General features: G+C 39.4%; 1 protein-coding gene across 1 annotated transcript; it reads right to left on the minus strand.

The window, feature by feature from the left end:
* Positions 1-7186: 7186 nt before the first annotated feature.
* Positions 7187-9958, minus strand: LOC121868958 (proteoglycan 4-like). The gene is made up of 3 exons (XM_042369990.1): positions 9954-9958; positions 8171-8621; positions 7187-8122 (listed from the first exon to the last, which is right to left on the minus strand). The coding sequence occupies exons 1-3, from the start codon at positions 9956-9958 to the stop codon at positions 7697-7699; spliced, it is 882 nt and encodes a 293-aa protein (XP_042225924.1). The 3' UTR covers positions 7187-7696.
* Positions 9959-19765: the final 9807 nt, after the last annotated feature.

A 19765-nucleotide genomic window follows, 5' to 3' on the forward strand; every position in this document is an offset into this window, starting at 1 on the left:
GTCAGGCCTAAAGATAATTTGTGGGTCGCAGCTGCCTCCCTACACAGGTACATAGGAGAGGTAGCACTATATCTGCCCCATTGGTCATCTGGCTTATAGAATTATTAGGAGTTCGTTTTTCTGATGCAAATTTATGGGAAGAATCGTGATAAATTGGATTTTTGGGCATAATTATTTAATAAGTGTATAATACAGTATAATTATATATTATGAAAAATACTTTATGAAATGCAGTATACAATATATTTTATGAAAACAATCATGGAAAGTAAAGTATAAAATACTTAGGAGTGTAAATTTCAGGAATTGGGACAGTAAAAAAAAAATCAGACAAAAATCTAAAGACATTAATAAAAGGTTCTACCGCCTGGGAAGATATTGGAAGTCTAATGGTAGACCCTGCTGCCATATGGCATCACAAAAATTGTGACCAAGTCCCAGGTTGCTGATCTGGCTTTCTGCCTCATTTACACAATTGCAGGGTTTCAATTGTTTCTCTTACTTTGACAACACAACATACATACTGTATATTGTTTCTCTATTGATTTTTTTCTTTTTTTTTCTTTATTATTAATACTGTATTATCATTATTATTTCATTTTTTTAATTAATTATTTTTATTATGATTATTATTATTATTATAATAATAATAATAATACAGTCAACCCTCGCTTTACGCGGTCCCACATTCCGCGTTTACGCGGTACCCTGCCGAAACCGGAATGCTCACATTCCGCGGTGCGTGTACCCCTTTACGCGGAGAGCGGCTGGCGAGCCGCGCCATTTTTGGATCCAAACCTCCTGCCATCTGCCATGTTGTGTAAGCGGCGCGAGCAGGGTGCGCACAAGGTCGCCCAGTCATCAAAACACCAGTTCTTCACCCGCCACCCACCACAGCCGCCCAAGTCAGTGATAGTGACAATTATAGTGAGGATATGGACTTATATGGACTTTGAGGGGTTTGACAAAGAGGCCCTGCAAGCCTCTGTGGTGGATAGTGATACAAGTGATACAGGTGAGGGCCAATAATCTGCCCTCTGCCTCGGAACCAACCCCCCATCCCTGTGTGCCCAGCCATCTTTTCTACTAATGTAAGTGTTAAAAAACCTAATATTATTGATATTTCTCTTAATTATTAATTGTGTGTGCATACCATCATAAAATTAAGAAGTTATTTTTACTACAACGTAGGTATTGTGATTGAAAATGTGGAGTTTGGGGGTCGGCCCGGTCTCTATTTCAATTAATCCCATATGTTGTTCACTTTACGCGTTTCTCACTTTCCGCGGTACCCTGTGGGTTGAATTAACCGCGTAAAGTGAGGGTTCACTATTATTATTATTATTATTATTATTATTATTATTATTATTATATTTTCTCCCCCCAGGCTACAATGAGGGTCAAAGACCTGTGCCCGGGTGGGCTAATCCCAATAATAAAAAAAAAATTGGGGTTTTCATATGCAAAATTGCATTTGATTGAAATTATCGCTTTTGGATTTTCATACGCAAATTTTGTATGAAGTAAAAAATTAAAAAACATTTTGTTCGCGTATGAGATGCACATTTGGCTACATCAGCTCAATCTGGCAACTACGATATGTACACTGGACTCCAAGGATACCACACCAGCCTCCTTATGTGTTCAAAGAACCCAGGATATAACACTCCTACATTTTCCAGGCATTTTCATGTGGCTTGCACTGATTTCTCGTGCATCACAGTGATTTCATTTATTCATAACAGTGTGGTGAGAGTTTTGAACCATGCCTCATGTTGGTGGAGGGGGGGGGGACACGTAAGAAGTGCAAGGAGAGTGCACCACGTGGTGCTTCCTCATACCTACCTACTTGCACTTATGTATAGAAATAATTATTTTATCGTGATTACTCATAAAACTGTTTGTAGATAATTTATTTACAATGCTAATGCAACAAATCCTACTTTTTTATCTCCCATGTGGTGTAGTCAAGTGCTGTGAGGTGAGTAACAGGCCAAACCCCGAGCATTTTGTGGAAGAGCGCCTAACCAAACCCAAAAGTGTGAATAAAATTTTGCAGTACATCCCCATGGAGATGGCATGTTGCCTTTATATACGTAAAGTAAGAAAAATGAAGAGGATGTGTGTGTGTGGACGTGGCAGGTCACCAAGTTAGACTGTCCCTGTAGCTACATCCCCTTACCAGGCCGAGCTGTGTTATTGTTAGTTTTCAACTTGTATTTTATGGTTAATAAGCACACACAATCGTTCATACAGAATATATATACAGTTAACCCTCACTTTACGCGGTTAATGTAACCCGGAGGGTACCGCGGAAAGTAAGAAATGCGTAAAGTGAATAACATAACATATGGGATTAATTGAAATGGAGTCCGGGCCGATCCCCAAACTCCACTTTTTGACGACACATAACTATGTTGTAGTAAAAATTTTATCTTAACTTTATGATGGTATGAAAAAACAAGTAATATAGAAGAGGTTAGGTTAGGAAAAATAAAGGTTAAGTTAGAAAACTAAAACTTAGGTGGAACACTTACGGTAGTAGAAGAGATGGGTCGGCATACGGGGATGGAGGCTGGTTCCGAGGCAGAGGGCAGATTACTGGCCCTCAGGTGAATCACCATTACTAGGTGAATCACCATCACTGTCACTTACAGTTGTCAGGGCTTCCCTGACAAATCCCTCAAAGTCATCTTCACTGCCACTATCACTGGCTTGGGCTGGCTGTGGTGGGTTGCGGGCGAAGAAATCTGTTATGCTTTGCTGACGGCTGGCGTTGATGTTGTCGTGATACACCTTGATGTACGGCTCCATAGCCTGCACCAGCCGGGTATGGAAGACTTCATAGCGGTCATCGTCATTGTCGCGGGAAAGGAAGGACTTCATTTTCTCTGCACACTCCATGGCACCCTTAATATCACTATGACTTAAACTGTGTTCTTCGGAGAATGACGCACCTTCTTCCTCCTCTTCACTGACGTGTTCTTCTTCCAACATCTCGTCGGCAGTCACTTCAGGATCTCTGATCACCTCCAGGATGTCGTCGTTGGTGGTCTCGGAGAAGCCTGGAACTGTAACAGTCTGCGCAGCTTCTCTGGCAAGGTCCACTGCTACTGCAACATTCTGAACCTCACCAGTCACAGATTGACTCCTCCTTTCACCTGGTATTCCATGCAACACATGTCTCCATGCGTGACGAATTGTAGCAATAGACAGCTGATCCCATGACTTCACCAAGAAGTCCACAGCTTTCTTGATGTTAAATACTCTCCAGAATTGTTTGAACAGTATTTTTTGCTGTTCCAACTGTTGATCCTCATCTTCTTCGCTCTTGCTATCGGTGGTGGTGTCACTCAGGTTACGCAACTCTTCCCTGGTGTTGGTGTAGTCGTTCAGGAGCTGGAATTTTTTTGTTGAGAATGCAGCTTTTACATTACAGATTAACTCTTGGTCCATGGGCTGTAATATAGACGTAGTGTTGGGAGGAAGGAAGACCACTTTTACGTTGGGGTGACGATCTAACAGTAGGGGCGAGTGTCCTGGTGCGTTGTCCAGCAGCAACAAAATATTGAATGGCACATTCTGTCGCTCACAGAATTTCTTTACATCGGGAACAAAACAGTCATCAAACCAGGAGAGGGACAGTGTAGAGAACATCCACGCCTTACGTGCGGTCAGCCAGTGGACATTTAGCTTGGTCATGTCCATGGTTTTGTAGGCGTGCGGCTTGCGTGCTGTGTGGATCACCGATAACTTGAGCTTACAGGTACCGGAGGCATTGGTGGTAAACAGGACGGTGATGCGTTCCTTCTGCATCTTCCGGCCCCGAATCCTGCTGGCATTCTTTACAACGAAGGACTTGGAAGGTAGCTTTTTCCAGAAAAGACCAGATTCGTCCATGTTAAACACCTGGTCGTCACTGTACTGTCCTTCCTCCATAATCTCACGTAAAAACGGAGGAAATTCCCTAGCCGCAGCACGGTCAGCACTCGCTTCTTCACCACCAATGTTTATATTGGTGATCTTGTTCCGGATCTTAAACCTCTGTAACCACCCAGAGGAAGCATTAAAGGGTTTGGGCTCTGTAATTCCCATCTTTCGTGCCACTGCCATGTACAGTTCACGTGCGTAGTCCTTAACAGAGCGCGTGTCGACCGCCATGTTCCGTCGCGCCTGACGCACCAAGTACCTCACAAGTAATTTTTCTGTCTTGAGAAGCACCTGGTTGTGAAAATACTTGATCATAGAAGCACCTGTAGACTTTGTGATCTTCATGTGCTCCTTTATCTTGGCTGCATCCTTCTTTATTGTTCGAATCGTAGATTCATTCACACCATGCTGGCGCGCCAAATCAACCTGCCTTGTTCCTTTCTCCAACTCTTGGATGATGGTATACTTCACCTCGTAGCTTAAGGAACGTCGTGTCTTCTTTGGCTTAGTGCCGCTGGGTCCAGGTAAGGAAAGGTTTCTCTCTGGGGGTGGTGGTCCGGCGGAAGCCATTTTACGGAACAATGGATGCGCGTTTACACGGTGTGGCCTTGAGGGATGAAACTGCCGCGGCTAGGTCAAGCATCGTCTCTCCTCCCTCCCCGGGGTGGTCACGTCATAATACTTTAAGCCAATTACAGCTAGCAGCAGAGGGGGGTAGGGATGCATGGCCAATCACAGTCCGATACGTCATATGACGTCGGTGATAACGCAACAAAGACACACACTGCGCAACCTTACCGCGCCGCTTGCCCAAGCGGAGGGAGAGGCGAGGAGCACAGGCAGGCAGGCGGGCGGGTGGCGGGTGGGGCGAATCTAAAAATAGCGTCGCGCCGGACACTCTCCGCGTAATGGGGTTCACGTACCGCGTAATTTGAGCACGTGAGGTTCATTTGTAATTCCCTTTAAAATGGCTGGCAAGCATAAAATTGAGAGTTTTGTGGTGCTGAGAAGAAAAAGAGACACCCATTTTAGATTTTCTATGTAATATTTTCGCATTTTCAACTAATGACCGAGTGGTCGGTCCCTAACCCCGTCGTAAGTCGAGGACTGCAACCAAGTTCTCTATGACATGCAATTCAATTTTCCACCATCTCTTTGTAGTTCTCAGACTTGTGGTTGCCCAGAAACCCATGTACTATAAGCCGAAATGCTTGCCAGGCAATTTTTAAACAGTTGACATTTTGTCTTCCAAATCTTTAGATGCCAACATCTGCCTAATTTGAGGTCCAATGAAGATGCATCCTTTGACTTTGGCCTCAGACAATTTTGGGAACATTAAGCGGACATGTTTAAAGGCATTACTTTCTGGGCTTAATACTTTGATAAACTGCTTCACAAGCCCTAACTTTATGTGAAGTGATGGCAGCAATATCGTCTCTCTTTGAATAAGAGCATTGTTACATACATTGTGTGCACCAGGAGTTAATTCCCATAGACAGAGAATACTTGGTATAGCCACCTTGTAGTCCAAGCAGGAAACCTATCATCTTGAAGTCTCCACATACATCCCTATTATTTCTTGTTTAGTTGAGGTTGTCCAACAAAATTTTTACATTTTCATAGTCTTCCTTCATGTGAACTAAATGACCTACCGGAATTGATGGAAGTGTATTCCCATTGTGAAGCAACACAGCCTTAAGACTTTTGTTGAGCTGTCAGCAAACAGATGCCAATCAGAAGGGTTGTACTCAATGCCTATTTGGCCAAAAAGGCCATTGACATCAGAGCAGTAACACAGCAAATTGAGTTCCAAAACTTTAAGAAAGGTGTAAAAGTTAGATGCCTTTTCCTGTATGTACTAATCTTGCAACTAGGATCTAGTAAATTTCACTCCTTAAAACGAGATGTCAAAACCTCAGCATTTTCCTTGGTAAGACCTAAATCCCTGAATAAGTCATCCAGTTCGTGCTGATTAGGAAAATGTGGGGATTTGCTTGAGTCTGCTACATTAAAGTCAACATCCTCGCCCTCTTCAGAAGATGAGAAGTCAGCACTTGAAATCGCTGTGCTTTTTAACAGAAATCCCCCAAAATTGCATTAAAATTGAGAAAGAGTGATATTGTTTAAGTTTTCAAAAAATATTGATAGCATGGCAAAACCAATGGCAGATTCATAACCAGCATGTCTAAATTAGTAAAGAAACAGCAAAAGCAACATAAACCAAAAATTTTTGCAGTTATCTAATAATATTTATTTACAGAGCCGATCAGCCGAGATGGTTGGAAAACTACTTCCAGGGTTCATCAAGGCAGATGAAAGAAATTTACTTAAAGTAGATGTCATTATGATAGTAGAGTATTATCAAGAACTCTGCCATCCAGCTATGAAGCACATTAAATTACATCTGTCATCTGATCATCCCCTGGCTATGGTCGTCCCTAGTCCTTCCACAACATTAAATATAGACATCAGTGACAAAAACTTACATTTTTCCAGACATGAATAGAGAAAAGTGATGAAAACTTCCATGTTGGAGTTATCGGTTTTGTGCATCATTTTGGCAGCCAGCAAGTTAATACTCACGATGATACTTGAGCAGTAATTTATTATAACCTAAAAATAAGGAATGGCCACAAGTCCTGTATTTCTACTGGTAACAACACATACACCACAGCTGGCTGCCTCCAGGCTCCTGCTCGAGCTAACCCGTGGCATCACAACCAATCACAGCTTTTCACAGTCACGTGACTTTTTTGCAACATTAACCCTTATTTTTGTTTAATTTTTGGCCCAATTCATTTAAAAATATCATTACCATAGTGAATTTAAATGTTTTCTTTACACATTGACCTGCCATCTCATGAAAACATTCTGACCGACAACTCGTCTATTTAGGTTTGGGAAGGTTGATATAGTTTAAGTATTGACTGTAATTTTGTACAATGTGTCAAATGCTTATTTGTTCTCAGTTATACTTTTATTTATACTGTTATTGACATAAGTAAGTTATTCAAGAAAATAACTTGTAATTATAGATGAGAAAGGTAAAAGTCTGACATGTTTCATAACTGTTTATTTCCTCATTCAATAGTTATACAAATTTGATTAAAACCTACTGTATGTACACTGATATTACGAAAGCTGAAGTAATGAAGGATAAAAGAAAACACTAAAATCAACAAAGAAGTGTCAAATAAAATCATCGGTCAGAAGCAGATTGGTAACGTCATGGAGAAGTAGACACTATATTGTTGTCTGACCTCAACAATGACCCCCCCCCCCCCAATTGATTCTTGTGGAGAAAAATGTCCCAAACTATACAAATTCATCATAGGCAATGACTTTCAGGAACTCATCCTTTGTGATAATTGGTGTATTCCTGTTGTCGAATCAGAGGAGCTTTTATCATGATACAGTACTGTATTTATACCGGTAATTGATTTTTAAACAGAAAGGCAGCTTATACAGTGAGAAGGCAGGTAAAGACTTTCAGCATGAGTAAATAGAGGTGACAGTCCTAACATTAAAGACTTGTTATGAGAGTTGTTGTTGGTTAAAACTGGTAATATTTATTTGTCCAACACAAGGAAAGGTCTGTATTAAGCACTATGATTAAGATCTTTGCATACAACGAAATGACAATAAACCTAAAGGCTAATAACTATAATAAAAACTCATATGAAAAGAAAGTTAAATTCTTTCCCAATATAATCATTACAGTCTATGAATTACAGATATCCATTAACTTAAAGTAATTGTTCACTGTTCAATACAGAGCTTTCATCTTGTTTTTATGTACAACTGTCCTTCTAAGTTTACTCCTGGGAAGCCTCTGTAATAACACTGAACATCCTTCAAGCTGCATTTCAGGACTTGGAGATTCACCTTCATTATCACTAGCAGGTGAATTACTACACAATGAGTCTCCACTTCCCTCTAGAAAATTCCTAATGCCTAAATATTTGACAGGTTTCAAATAGGGTATTCTATCCTGCACATCTCGCCTGGGAGTTACAGCGACCGGAGACATGGATCTGTCATTAGTTTTTGCACTAGAAATATCATCTTCTAAATCTGAGAGGCTCTTGTTGGCTACTGGCTGATTTTTAGAATAAACCACACCACTTCCTTCCCCATCACTCATGTGTGACCTTTCAATAACAGTTACATCAATATTTTCTCCAGAGTTATGATGTAAATTTTCCTCTTCTAGGGATATCTCTGCTCCAAGTAATGATTGTTCTTGTGGACTATGAAGACTCTGTTCTTGTGGTCTATGAGTGCTCTGTTCTTGTGGTCTATGAGGGCTCTGTTCTTGTGGTCTATGAGGGCTCTGTTCTTGTGGTCTATGAGGGCTCTGTTCTTGTGGTCTATGAGGGCTCTGTTCTTGTGGTCTACGAGGGCTCTGTTCTTGTGGTCTACGAGGGCTCTGTTGTTGTGGTCTACGAGGGCTCTGTTGTTGTGGTCTATGAGGGCTCTGTTGTTGTGGTCTATGAGGGCTCTGTTGTTGTGGTCTATGAGGGCTCTGTTCTTGTGGTCTATGAGGGCTCTGTTGTTGTGGTCTATGAGGGCTCTGTTGTTGTGGTCTACGAGGCCTGTTGTTGTGGTTCACGAGGGCTCTGTTGTTGTGGTCTAGAGGACTCTGTTGTTGTGGTCTACGGGACTCTCTGTTGTTGTGGTCTACAGGGGCTCTGTTGTTGTGGTCTACGAGGGCTCTGTTGTTGTGGTCTGAGGGGCTCTGTTGTTGTGGTCTACAGGGGCTCTGTTGTTGTGTGGTCTGAGGGCTCTGTTGTTGTGGTCTCTACGAGGGGCTCTGTTGTTTTGTGGTCTCTGAGGGCTCTGTTGTTGTAGTCCTCTGAGGGCTGTTGTTGTGGTCTATGGGGGCTCTGGTGTTGTGGTCTATGAGGGCTCTGTTGTTGTAGTCTATGGGGCTCTGTTGTTGTGGTCTATGGGGGCTCTCTGTTGTTGTGGTCTACGGGGGCTCTGTTGTTGTGGTCTATGGGGGCTCTGGTGTTGTGGTCTATGGGGCTCTGTTGTTGTAGTCTATGAGGGGCTCTGTTGTTGTGGTCTGAGGGCTCTGTTGTTGTGGTCTCTGAGGGCTCTGTTGTTGTGGACTATGAAGACTCTGTTGTTGTGGTCTATAGGGGGCTCTGTTGTTGTGGTCTATGAAGTCTGTTGTTGTGGTCTATGAGGGCTGTTGTTGTGAGGTCTACGAGGCTCTGTTGTGGACTATAGGGACTCTGTTGTTGTGGTCTATATGAGGGCTCTGTTGTTGTGGTCTATAGGGCTCTGTTGTTGTGGTCTATAGGGGCTCTGTTGTGTGGTCTATGAGGGCTCTGTTGTTGTGGTCTATGGGGGCTCTGTTGTTGTGGTCTATGAGGGCTCTGTTGTTGTGGTCTATGAGGGGCTCTGTTGTTGTGTGGTCTATGGGGCTCTGTTGTTGTGGTCTATGAGGGGCTCTGTTGTTGTGGTCTATGAGGGCTCTGTTATTTGTAGTCTATGAGGGGCTCTGTTGTTGTGGTCTATGAGGGGCTCTGTTGTTGTGAATTATAGAGGTCTCTGTTGTTTGTGTGGTCATACAAAGGGCTATGTTATTTGTGGTCTACGAGGCTCTGTTGTTGTGGTCTACGAGGGCTCTGTTGTTTGTGGTCTATGAGGGGAGCTCTGTTGTTTTGGTCTATAGAGGGAGCTCTCTGTTGTTGTGGTCTATGAGGGCTCTGTTGTTGTAGTCCTATAGGGGCTCTGTTGTTGTGGTCCTCTGAGGGCTCTGTTGTTGTGATCCTATGAGGGGCTCTGTTGTTGTGGTCTACGAGGGCTCTGTTGTTGTATGGTCTACGAGGGCTCTGTTGTTGTGGTCTACAGGGGCTCTGTTGTTGTGGTCTATGAGGGCTCTGTTGTTGTGGTCTATGGGGGCTCCTTGCACCTAGCCTCATCTGAAGTGCATTTCTGTTGTTCCTCTTCAGGGCTTGAATAGATTCCTCTACTCAAGAATTTTACACACGCTGTATGATGGCACTACCAACACCATTGCTAACGAAGGGGCTTGTGGAGTAAGTTTTGCCACTTCACCAAACTTAAACTAACTTTCTCTTTGCCACATATATTCTTCGGTTTACTTGTGATTGGATATGATCAGTTCTAGATGGCTTACAGTAATTGTCCCTAGACCGTGTCTCTCCCTCTTTACTTTTCCTTCTAATTTTTTCCTCATTATGACTTTCAATTTCTTCATAAATGTGTTTTTGTCTCTTCCTTTCATTTGCTGATTTTCGCTTCTGAGAGTCAGGTTCACTTGAGTTATCTTCCTTAAAATTATTTGAAGAAGTCTGTTCATCTCTCTTAGTGTCTGATCTTATTCTTGTGAAGTGCTTCTATTTCTTCTTTCACTGGCTGAAAATAGAAAATTTAAAATTAGGTTAAATGTGCGGTGAATTTTCTTCACATGTACCAGTAACCTGGGTGAGTATAACTTACATTGCTGGGATGCTTGTAAGATAGTGATTTATTTGAATATAAACAACCTATATAGTATTTGCAGTAGACATAACAATTTTAGTACCATAATCATTTAGTACATGTACAGTACAGGTTTGCACTTAGGTCCATTGTTAACCGAGGGACCACTGTATTGCAGTGTACTTGTACTGTACAATATTGACTAAATTCACTAGATAACGTACACAACTAATGGTTGGTAAAACTTGTCAAGTAAGTGAGTGTCAAGTCTGTCAGTATGAGTGGCACGTGTGAGTGCTTGTGTCCCGCATCATAGGAGTCAGTTTTCGCTCGCTTCAGGATCTGGAGTCCTCCGTTTTCTCTCTTAATCTTAGAGTGCACCAGAGACTTCGTTATTCCTTAGTAATGACACAGAATTTGAAATTGCAACCCCAAATGCAACTGGGGTTGCAATTGTTGAACAACTAGATATGTCTGATTACAGCAAATGTTATTGTCAATTTGTAGGTGAAAGATTTTATCCCCAATAGATGTAGGTTAACATTACACCTGGAGGCAAATGCTTGCTAAAGCCTAAGGAAGGATATTCCTTTAACACATAATATCTGGCCATTATGGGAAGAATCATCGTGTCTCCGTCAGGGGGTCGTGGAGTGGTGGTCCAGCAGGCGTCACGGAAGTGTTGTATTTTTTGTGTGCGTGCGTGCGTGTGTGTGTGTGTGGGGGGGTACGGACGTATATGCGATCGGACGTTGTTCGGTTGGACGTTAACCGGCGCATGACTGTATATTCAAATGAATCACTTCTGTAACATTTTATAAACAAAAAACAAAAACTCAATCTAAAGGACATAAATAAGCAAATAAATACTTCACTAGATCTTCGGCCCCAACTGTCAAACATGTCACTGTCACCTCCTCCCTCCTCTCCCCCATCTGCCCAGCCAGGGTTTGGTGGTTTTGGGTTTTAAGTTTTTATCTTATATAATATCACAGACTAAAGTTAGGAGAATATAATTTGCATTGCTATAATCCTTGCAAGACAGCAAATAATTTGAATATACACGTCATATTTTGCATAAGAGATGAAAATTTTAGCCCTTTGTAATAAAATGAATTAGAACATGTCAGTTTAGTGACATTTTATAAGAGAGAAACTTAAAGTCACTCTTAAGGACAGATAAATAAATAAGCACTAGACCTTGGCATCAACTGTCAAACATATCACCTCCTCTCCCCCAAATCTTCACATCAGCTGATCGCTAGTAAACAGACCATTTCACATCCCATAATTTTAGCGGTGTTGATTTATGAGTGTTTGTTTTAACAATACTACAAAAAACAATGTTTTGTTTATTCTAGGTGATGGGCTGAGGTGCATCTGGGTAGACTCGCAGTCCTTTTAGTATTTTGTGTTTCTCTCAAGTACCAAACTAAATTATTCCATTGAAACAACACTTAGATTTAGTGCAAATTCGGAAACGTATCTCGCGTTATATCGACATTCTACTGTATTGTGTAACATAAACATAGACATATACATACAGTACAGCTCCTCCCCGACTTACGACCACCCGCACTTACCACCTGCCTCAGTCGTACCAAAAGTTTGTCAAATTATGTATTTTCGAGTCCCAACACCAGTGATTGCGCTGTGTACTGAAAAACTGTTCATTTGTAATTCACTTTAAAATGGCTGTGAAGCTTAAAAGTGAGAGTTTTGTGGTGCTGAGAAGAAAAAGAGACACCCATTTTAGATTCTCTATGTATTATTTAAGCATTTTCGACTTGCGACCATTTTGACATGCGATCTGGATTTGGGTTCCTAACCCCGTCTTAAGTCAGGGAGGAGCTGTATATAAAAATAAAACAAAGATTGTACATGAACTTTCATTAGCATTTTGTCATATTCCCCTTTGCATCGATGACCATTTTATTCCTTGGTGGCGTGCTGTCAGCTAATTTTTTGAAGTATTGTGGATCAAGGTCTTGAGTCCGAATGCGCCTGATCTCGTCCTGCAGGCTCTTGGCAGATGAGGTATTGCAGTTTGCCAGCTTTCCCCAGAGATAATTCCAGGCATTTTCAATGGGATTCAGGTCAGGACTGTTTCCTGGCCACTGTAGAACATCAATGTTATTGTCCTGAAGCCATTTTGTCACTTTCTTAGCCTTATGGCAAAGGGCACTGTTGTGCATAAACACCCATGAATGTCATAAAAATTTAACAAATGGTTTTCAAGAACATCAATGTATCAGTCAGCATTCACTGTCACATTTTGGGGGAGGAAATACAATCCACTTCTACCAACTTCCCCACTAAAACAACCCCAGTGCTTTCATCTGACCACATTACCTTACTCCACTGATCTGGTGTCCATTCTTTGTAGGTATAAGCAAAATTGAGTCGTTGCTTGCGCATACAGTCCATCAGAAGAGGCTTACGTGCAGTGCAGCGACTAGGGAGCTGCAACTCTTTTTGTAGACGGTGTTGAATTGTGTTTTGTGAGACATCAGCAAGCAGGCATGGATGGCTTTTTTTTAGCAGAGCTGCTGTAATCCTGGGGTCCTTAAGTACTTCTCGCCGCAGTAAGTTATCTGTGCCTTTAGTAGTCTTCCGTGGGCGACCATGATACGTTTTGTAAGGTGGGATAACGTTGTGAGGCAGCCGCCACCAAGCGTTTAATGGTGGATTTTCCCCGGCCAGTACGTCTACAAATTTCACTCAATGATACATAATCCAGCTTCCACGCCAAAATACGGGCTTTTTCTTCAACTGTAAGGTTCTTAGGACCTATACTTATGAAATAGCACCCTCTAAATGACCCAAACCAAAATTCTAAGGCACAATGCTCCAGCATCAAACATATAAGTCCTCCTTTGATGATTTCATAAAGCGCACTAAAGCTCAGCTTCCCGCCATGTGGTAGCTACTGTCCCGGAGAGTTGCCAGATGTCACCAAGTTGTGATTGGGCAAGCGGCAGGTTTGGAAACGTTAATAAATTTAACCCTGTAGTTCATTCAAAAATCGCGTGAGGGGCCCAGTTCATTTTGCGGACACTGTAAATAGGATAACTAAAAGTATGGGTTAACTGAAACATCTATGTTTAAGATAGTTTACATTATTTATCCATAGCAATATGCCTATATCAGTTTAATGAGTACAATATTCAATGTACAGTATATATTGTGATCAAATTGATGCATCAACTTCCTTGAAAATCTAAAAAGTAAATAGGATGAATGAAAGTAAGGGGTAACTGAAACATCTACTATTAAGAAATATCTAAAGTATAGTAATGTGTGTATGTCACTTTAATGAGTACAATAATAAATGTACATATTATGAACAAATTGATGCATTGACTTACATGAAAAATTAGGGCAATATGGTGAAATCAATACTGCAGTGATCCGACATGGAACCTGCGAATTTGGGGAAGTCAGATATAGGGCTAAATGCTCTCGCTGACTGGCATTGTCTTCGGTATTTGGAGATGGCTCTAGTCAAGCATTAAACGGTTCCGCAGAAGTCATCAAGATAGCGCCGATGTTGGATAAAAACTGCTGGGATGATTAACATTAAAACTAGGGAAATGCATGGGTTGCGAGTATGAATGCAAAGGTTGCGCAAGAGATCGTGACTTAACCCTTAAGCCCCGAGTTAGGGTGCTGCTGGAAGCCCCCCCCCCTCTCTCCGATAAATCGAGAAAAGATCAACTTAAAAATAAGGCAGACGTTCTGGAACGTCACCTGGGGCGCTTGGTTGGACGTACTGTACTGCGCACATCATTGTCATTCCTAAAAACCCCATTTAATTCATATTACGCTATATAACATTCAAATCCACCGCCAGAACCTCAGAAAACAGGGAAACATTGATAAGGACAACTCACTTACTCAATGTTACTAGACCATGTGTTGTATTGTACCCAGGTACAGTTATATCATATTAATTGTATGTATTCATAGCATTAAGGAGAACTCAGGGTATCCATAAGATGAATGTTAAGTCCAGTTCAGCCGGACTAGTGTACTGTAGGACTAAGTGTGGATCAGGGTTTGAAGGTCATACTATTTACATCTGTGGCGTGTAGCGAACATAACTCCACAGATATCATATGAAAATCCATGAGAACAATGATCTGGAAAAAGGATAAATGTATCAGAACTATGTGAGGTGTTGGAAGTGACCCAGAAACTATACTTGAAAGAAATATCTTGTATGCATCGGTATGAACTTAATACACCTCGTATCCTCACATGACATATACCCACGACAGGTACAGTGATCAGAGAGTCTTATGTCTGTGTTCAAATAGTGCAATGTGTGAGAGGAGGATCCTCATTACAGTTTTAAGTGAAGTTGATACACCCCGCCATGAACATTCAGCCTTTGTTTCAAAAGTGGCGTCGTACCCGTCCTGGTGTGCAGCGTTGATATTATAACCCAATGAATTTACCCACGAACTAGCAAACCAGACCTTACCTTAGAGGAATTTAGGATTAAAATATGTGTTTATACGGCATGGTGACAATATACCGAAAAAGTGTTCAGGTGAGAACCGTAAGAAATAAAAGTAAAATTGAAGATTGGAAACTGTAGGCCTATGCGGTGAGAGGCGGCGGGCACTGCCCTCAGTACCCTCCGTTCTACGTCACCTCAGGTCAGTGTCCTATCGGGCTATATCCCGCCTATAATTAAGGCTTATATGGAAGTTATTACAGTTTAAAGCTTTGCCTGATATATAAGTGTAATAGTAATGTGTTGGGGGTGTGATAACTGCCCGCCAGGCATTATTTCTCAGTACCCTTCATTCTACCGTCACCTCAGGTTCCATGCGGTCGAGGTGCCTTGCTGCCTGGCAGCCATTATCCCTATGGGCGTCCCAACAGGTGGTGGCTACTCCCAGCTATGCCAATCCACTGTGAACCTGTGGATTTCAGCACACCACTCCAAATGAGTAGTAACAAATAAGGAGACCGTGAAAACTCTGCGGTCGTCACTTGGGCGACCTATAATACCAGGCGTAAGTAGTACTGGTATGTCTCTTGGTGAAGCCCTCGTCTTTACCCACCGAGGCGGTGTCGTGCAGAAGTGCCTGTTGTGTATACCTAAAAGTTACAAGGAGTCCCATACCTGCAGGGTGGAGTGTAACATGTGTGTTGAGATGGTACTACTATGTATGATAACACCGGTGCTATATTCCATACAGGTGGAGCAGGCTGATGTGTTAAGGGATAGTGTAAGAAGGAATGACCGAGGTAAGGTGGTCACAGATTGTTATGCAATAAGTATGGATGACACATTAATGTAAGACGTCTGGTGCCCATCTGGGTAACCAACATTTTCGTTGTTCTTCCGAGGAAGACCAATTCATGTGTATGTTTTTACCAGTATGCTTTATAAGGAATAAATTAATTAAGACATGTTATGGTTTCACCCTTCTTTCCTCTTATCGATCTGGTCAATGGAAAATCTAACCTAATGCCTAGTCCACTCTGCACGCTACCTACTGAGCTACATGTCAGAGGGGATCTGGTGGCAGCGACCCTTAGAAATTAAGATTAGAGTTAAGTATTTACCCTTAGTATTAGTGACCCCCAGTCTGGCAGTATAGTACAGGAACATCACACGGGGCCTAAGGGGTAAGTATATTTTGCAATAAATTCCAAACATCCATTTGAAACTGTCTCCCCTCCTCTTCGTTTAATTGTTGTAGTGAAGGAACGATACTTCTAAAAAAAGAAAGGTGACGGTCTTCTGTAGTCTCTAAAGTGTTCGTTATTCTTTGTTCAATGTCAAGCTTTTGTTTTTTGTTTCCTTTGCCAGCCCGTGCAGTGCTGCTTTCTTTTGTTGCATCAGTCACTAGGCTGTTCAATATCAGTGTCATTGTTCTCTGTAACCTCAATTGTGAAGTTTTCTTCTGTCTCTTTAGGATTTACATTTTTCTTTAAAAAATCTAGTTGGTTATTATATACAGTATGTACTTTTTTTGCAGATTTATCACCTGAACCAGATGTTTTTGTTCCATCAATTTGTTTTGTGGTTTTGGCCACATTTCTCCATTTCTTCAAAACTTGCCTTCCTGAAAGGCATATAAAATTATGATAAAATTTTGAATAAAATAATAAAATGAAAATAAGTTGAAAATATTTGTGAAATTCATACTCTGGTAAAATATGAGAATGTCATAACTAATTATTTAACTTTTAATAATATATATATATATATATATATATATATATATATATATATATATATATATATATATATATATATATATATATATATATATATATATATATATATATATATATATATATATATATATATATATATATATATATATATATATATATATATATACAGTATTACCCGCCTAGCAGCGGTTTCATAACGCGTTTTATCATCGTTGCCTCGCCAGAATGAACTTTCACTTAACACGGTTTTCCACATATCGCGGTGAGTGTCCGGCTCGAGGCTATTTTTAGATTCCCCACCGCCACCCTGCCTGACTGCCTGTTTTAGCTCATAAAATTCATACAAATTACCCGGCCAGAATATAATTTACATTGCTGGAATTCTTATAATTTGGTGATCATTTTGAATATAAACATCATATATTTTGCATTAGACATACAAATTTTAGATAAAAATTTTTCTCAGAGTAACTATGTTATCTTTGTGCAAAATATATGACATTTATATTCAAATATTCCTGATCTTACAAGGAATCCAGCAATGTCAATTATATTATCCTAACTTTAGTTTGGTATTATTTATTAAAATTTAGTGGTTATCCCACACATCTCCTTGGGACGGTTGGTGGGGGTGGGGGAGGAGGGACCGACCGACCATCTGTTACCCGTGAAGAATTATTTTTTTTATTAACTGAAGATATTGTTTTAGCTCATAAAATTCATACAAATTACCGGTCTGAATATAATTTACATTGCTGGAATTCTTATAATTTGATGATCATTTGAATATAAACATCTATATTTTGCATTAGACATACAAATTTTAGATAAATTTTCTCAAATTAACTATGTTATCTTTTGTGCAAAATATATGACATTTATATTCAAAATATTCCTAGTCTTACAAGGAATCCAGCAATGTCAATTATATTACCTAACTTTAATCTGAGGTATTATTTAATACTAAATGTTAAAAACCCTGGAAGGGAGGATTGGTGGGGGTGGGGAGGTTGGGACTGACCGCGCGGTTGGAAAGGGAGGCAAGGTGGGGTACTTTGATTGACAGATAGTGTCGTGAAGATTTTTATTAACTGAAGATATTTGTTTTAGCTCATAAATACAAATTACCCGGTCAGAATATAATTTACATTGCTGGAATTCTTATAATTTGGTGATCATTTTGAATATAAACATCATATATTTTGCATTAAACATACAAATTTTAGATAAAAATTTTCTCTAGGTAACTATGTTATCTTTTGTGCAAATATATGACATTTATATTCAAAATATTCCTGTCTTACAAGGAATCAGCAATGTCAATTGTATTATCCTAACTTTAGTTTGAGGTATTATTTATTAAAATTTAGTGGTTTTCCCCAAAATTTCTCTGAGAGGAAAGGAGCCAGCAGTGTAGTGTGAGGGTGAGTTGAGTCCATTATTTGAATGGACATTAACTTAGCGACTGTATTTCTCTAAGTATTAATTGTGTGCATGTACCATCATAAAATTAAGATGTTATTTTACTACAACATAGGTATGTGCCTTCAAAAGTGGAGTTTGGGGGTCGGGCCGGGTTTCTATTGGAATTAATCCCATATGTTCTGTTGTTCATAACGGATTTCACTTAACACGGGACCCTCTGGGTTCTATTGACCGCGTTAAGTGGGTACAATATATGTATATATATATATATATATATATATATATATATATATATATATATATATATATATATATATATATATATATATATATATATATATATATATATATATATATATATATATATATATATTGATAAATCCACACGGGAAAAGGGAAACAACGGAGTTGGCTCTGAAGATGTCTTGAATAAAGACTAAAGCTAAGGTACTCAGGTGTTTCTTTCCTATGTACTATCAAGATTTATCTTATCCACGTTTTCATTGTGAGTCTACAGGATATATATATATATATATATATATATATATATATATATATATATATATATATATATATATATATATATATATATATATATATGTATATATATATATATATATATATATATATATATATATATATATATATATATATATATATATATATATATATATATATATATATATATATATATATATATATATATATATATATATATATATATATATATATATTTTTTTTTTTATATATATATATATATATATATATGTATCTTTATACCACTTAGCGGTCAATAGAACCCAGGGTCCTTTAAGTGAAATCACGTTAAGTGAACAACAGAACATATGGGATTAATTCCAATAGAAACTGCCCGACCCCAAACTCCACTTTTGAAGACACATAACTATGTTGTAGTAAAATAACATCTTAATTTTATGATGGTATGTGCACACAATTATACTTAAGAGAATGAAATACAGTCGCTAAGATGTCCATTCAAGACTCAACCCTCCCTCTCACTACTGCGGCTCTTCCCTCTGTGAGAAATTCTGGAAACACAATAAATAATACCTCAAACTAAAGTTAGATATTAATTAACATTGTGGTTCCTTGTAAGATCAGGAATATTTTGAATATAAATGTCATATATTTTGCACAAAGATAACATAATTACTCAGAAATTTTTATCTAAAATTGTATGTCTAATGCAAAATATATGATGTTATATTAAAATGATCACCAAATTAAAATTCCAGCAATAATTATATGGTGAGGTAATATGTATGAGCTAAAACAAATATCTTCATAAAAAATAATCTTCGACACTATCTGTCAATCAAGCCTGCTACCTCCCCTCTTCCAGCGGGTCAGTCCCAACCTCCCCCACCTCCACCAAGAGAAAAGTGGGTGAAAAAATAAATTTTAACATTTTGTATTAAATAACCTCAGATTAAAGTTAGAGATAATATAATTGACATTGCTGGATTCCTTGTAAGACTCAAATATTTGAATATAACGTCATATATTTGCACCAAGATAACATACTACTCAGATTAAACATTTTATCTAAAATTTTTGTCTAATGCAAAATATATGATGTTTACAATGATCATCAAATATAAGAATTCCAGCAATGTAAATTATATTCTGACCGGTAATTTGTATGAATTTTATGAGCTAAACAATATCTTCAGTTAATAAAAAAAAATATTCTTCACGGGGTAACAGTCGGTCGGTCCCCACCCCACCAACC

Source organism: Homarus americanus, unplaced genomic scaffold (genome assembly GCF_018991925.1).
Source record: "Homarus americanus isolate GMGI-L3 unplaced genomic scaffold, GMGI_Hamer_2.0 scaffold24694, whole genome shotgun sequence".
Taxonomy (NCBI): domain Eukaryota; kingdom Metazoa; phylum Arthropoda; class Malacostraca; order Decapoda; family Nephropidae; genus Homarus; species Homarus americanus.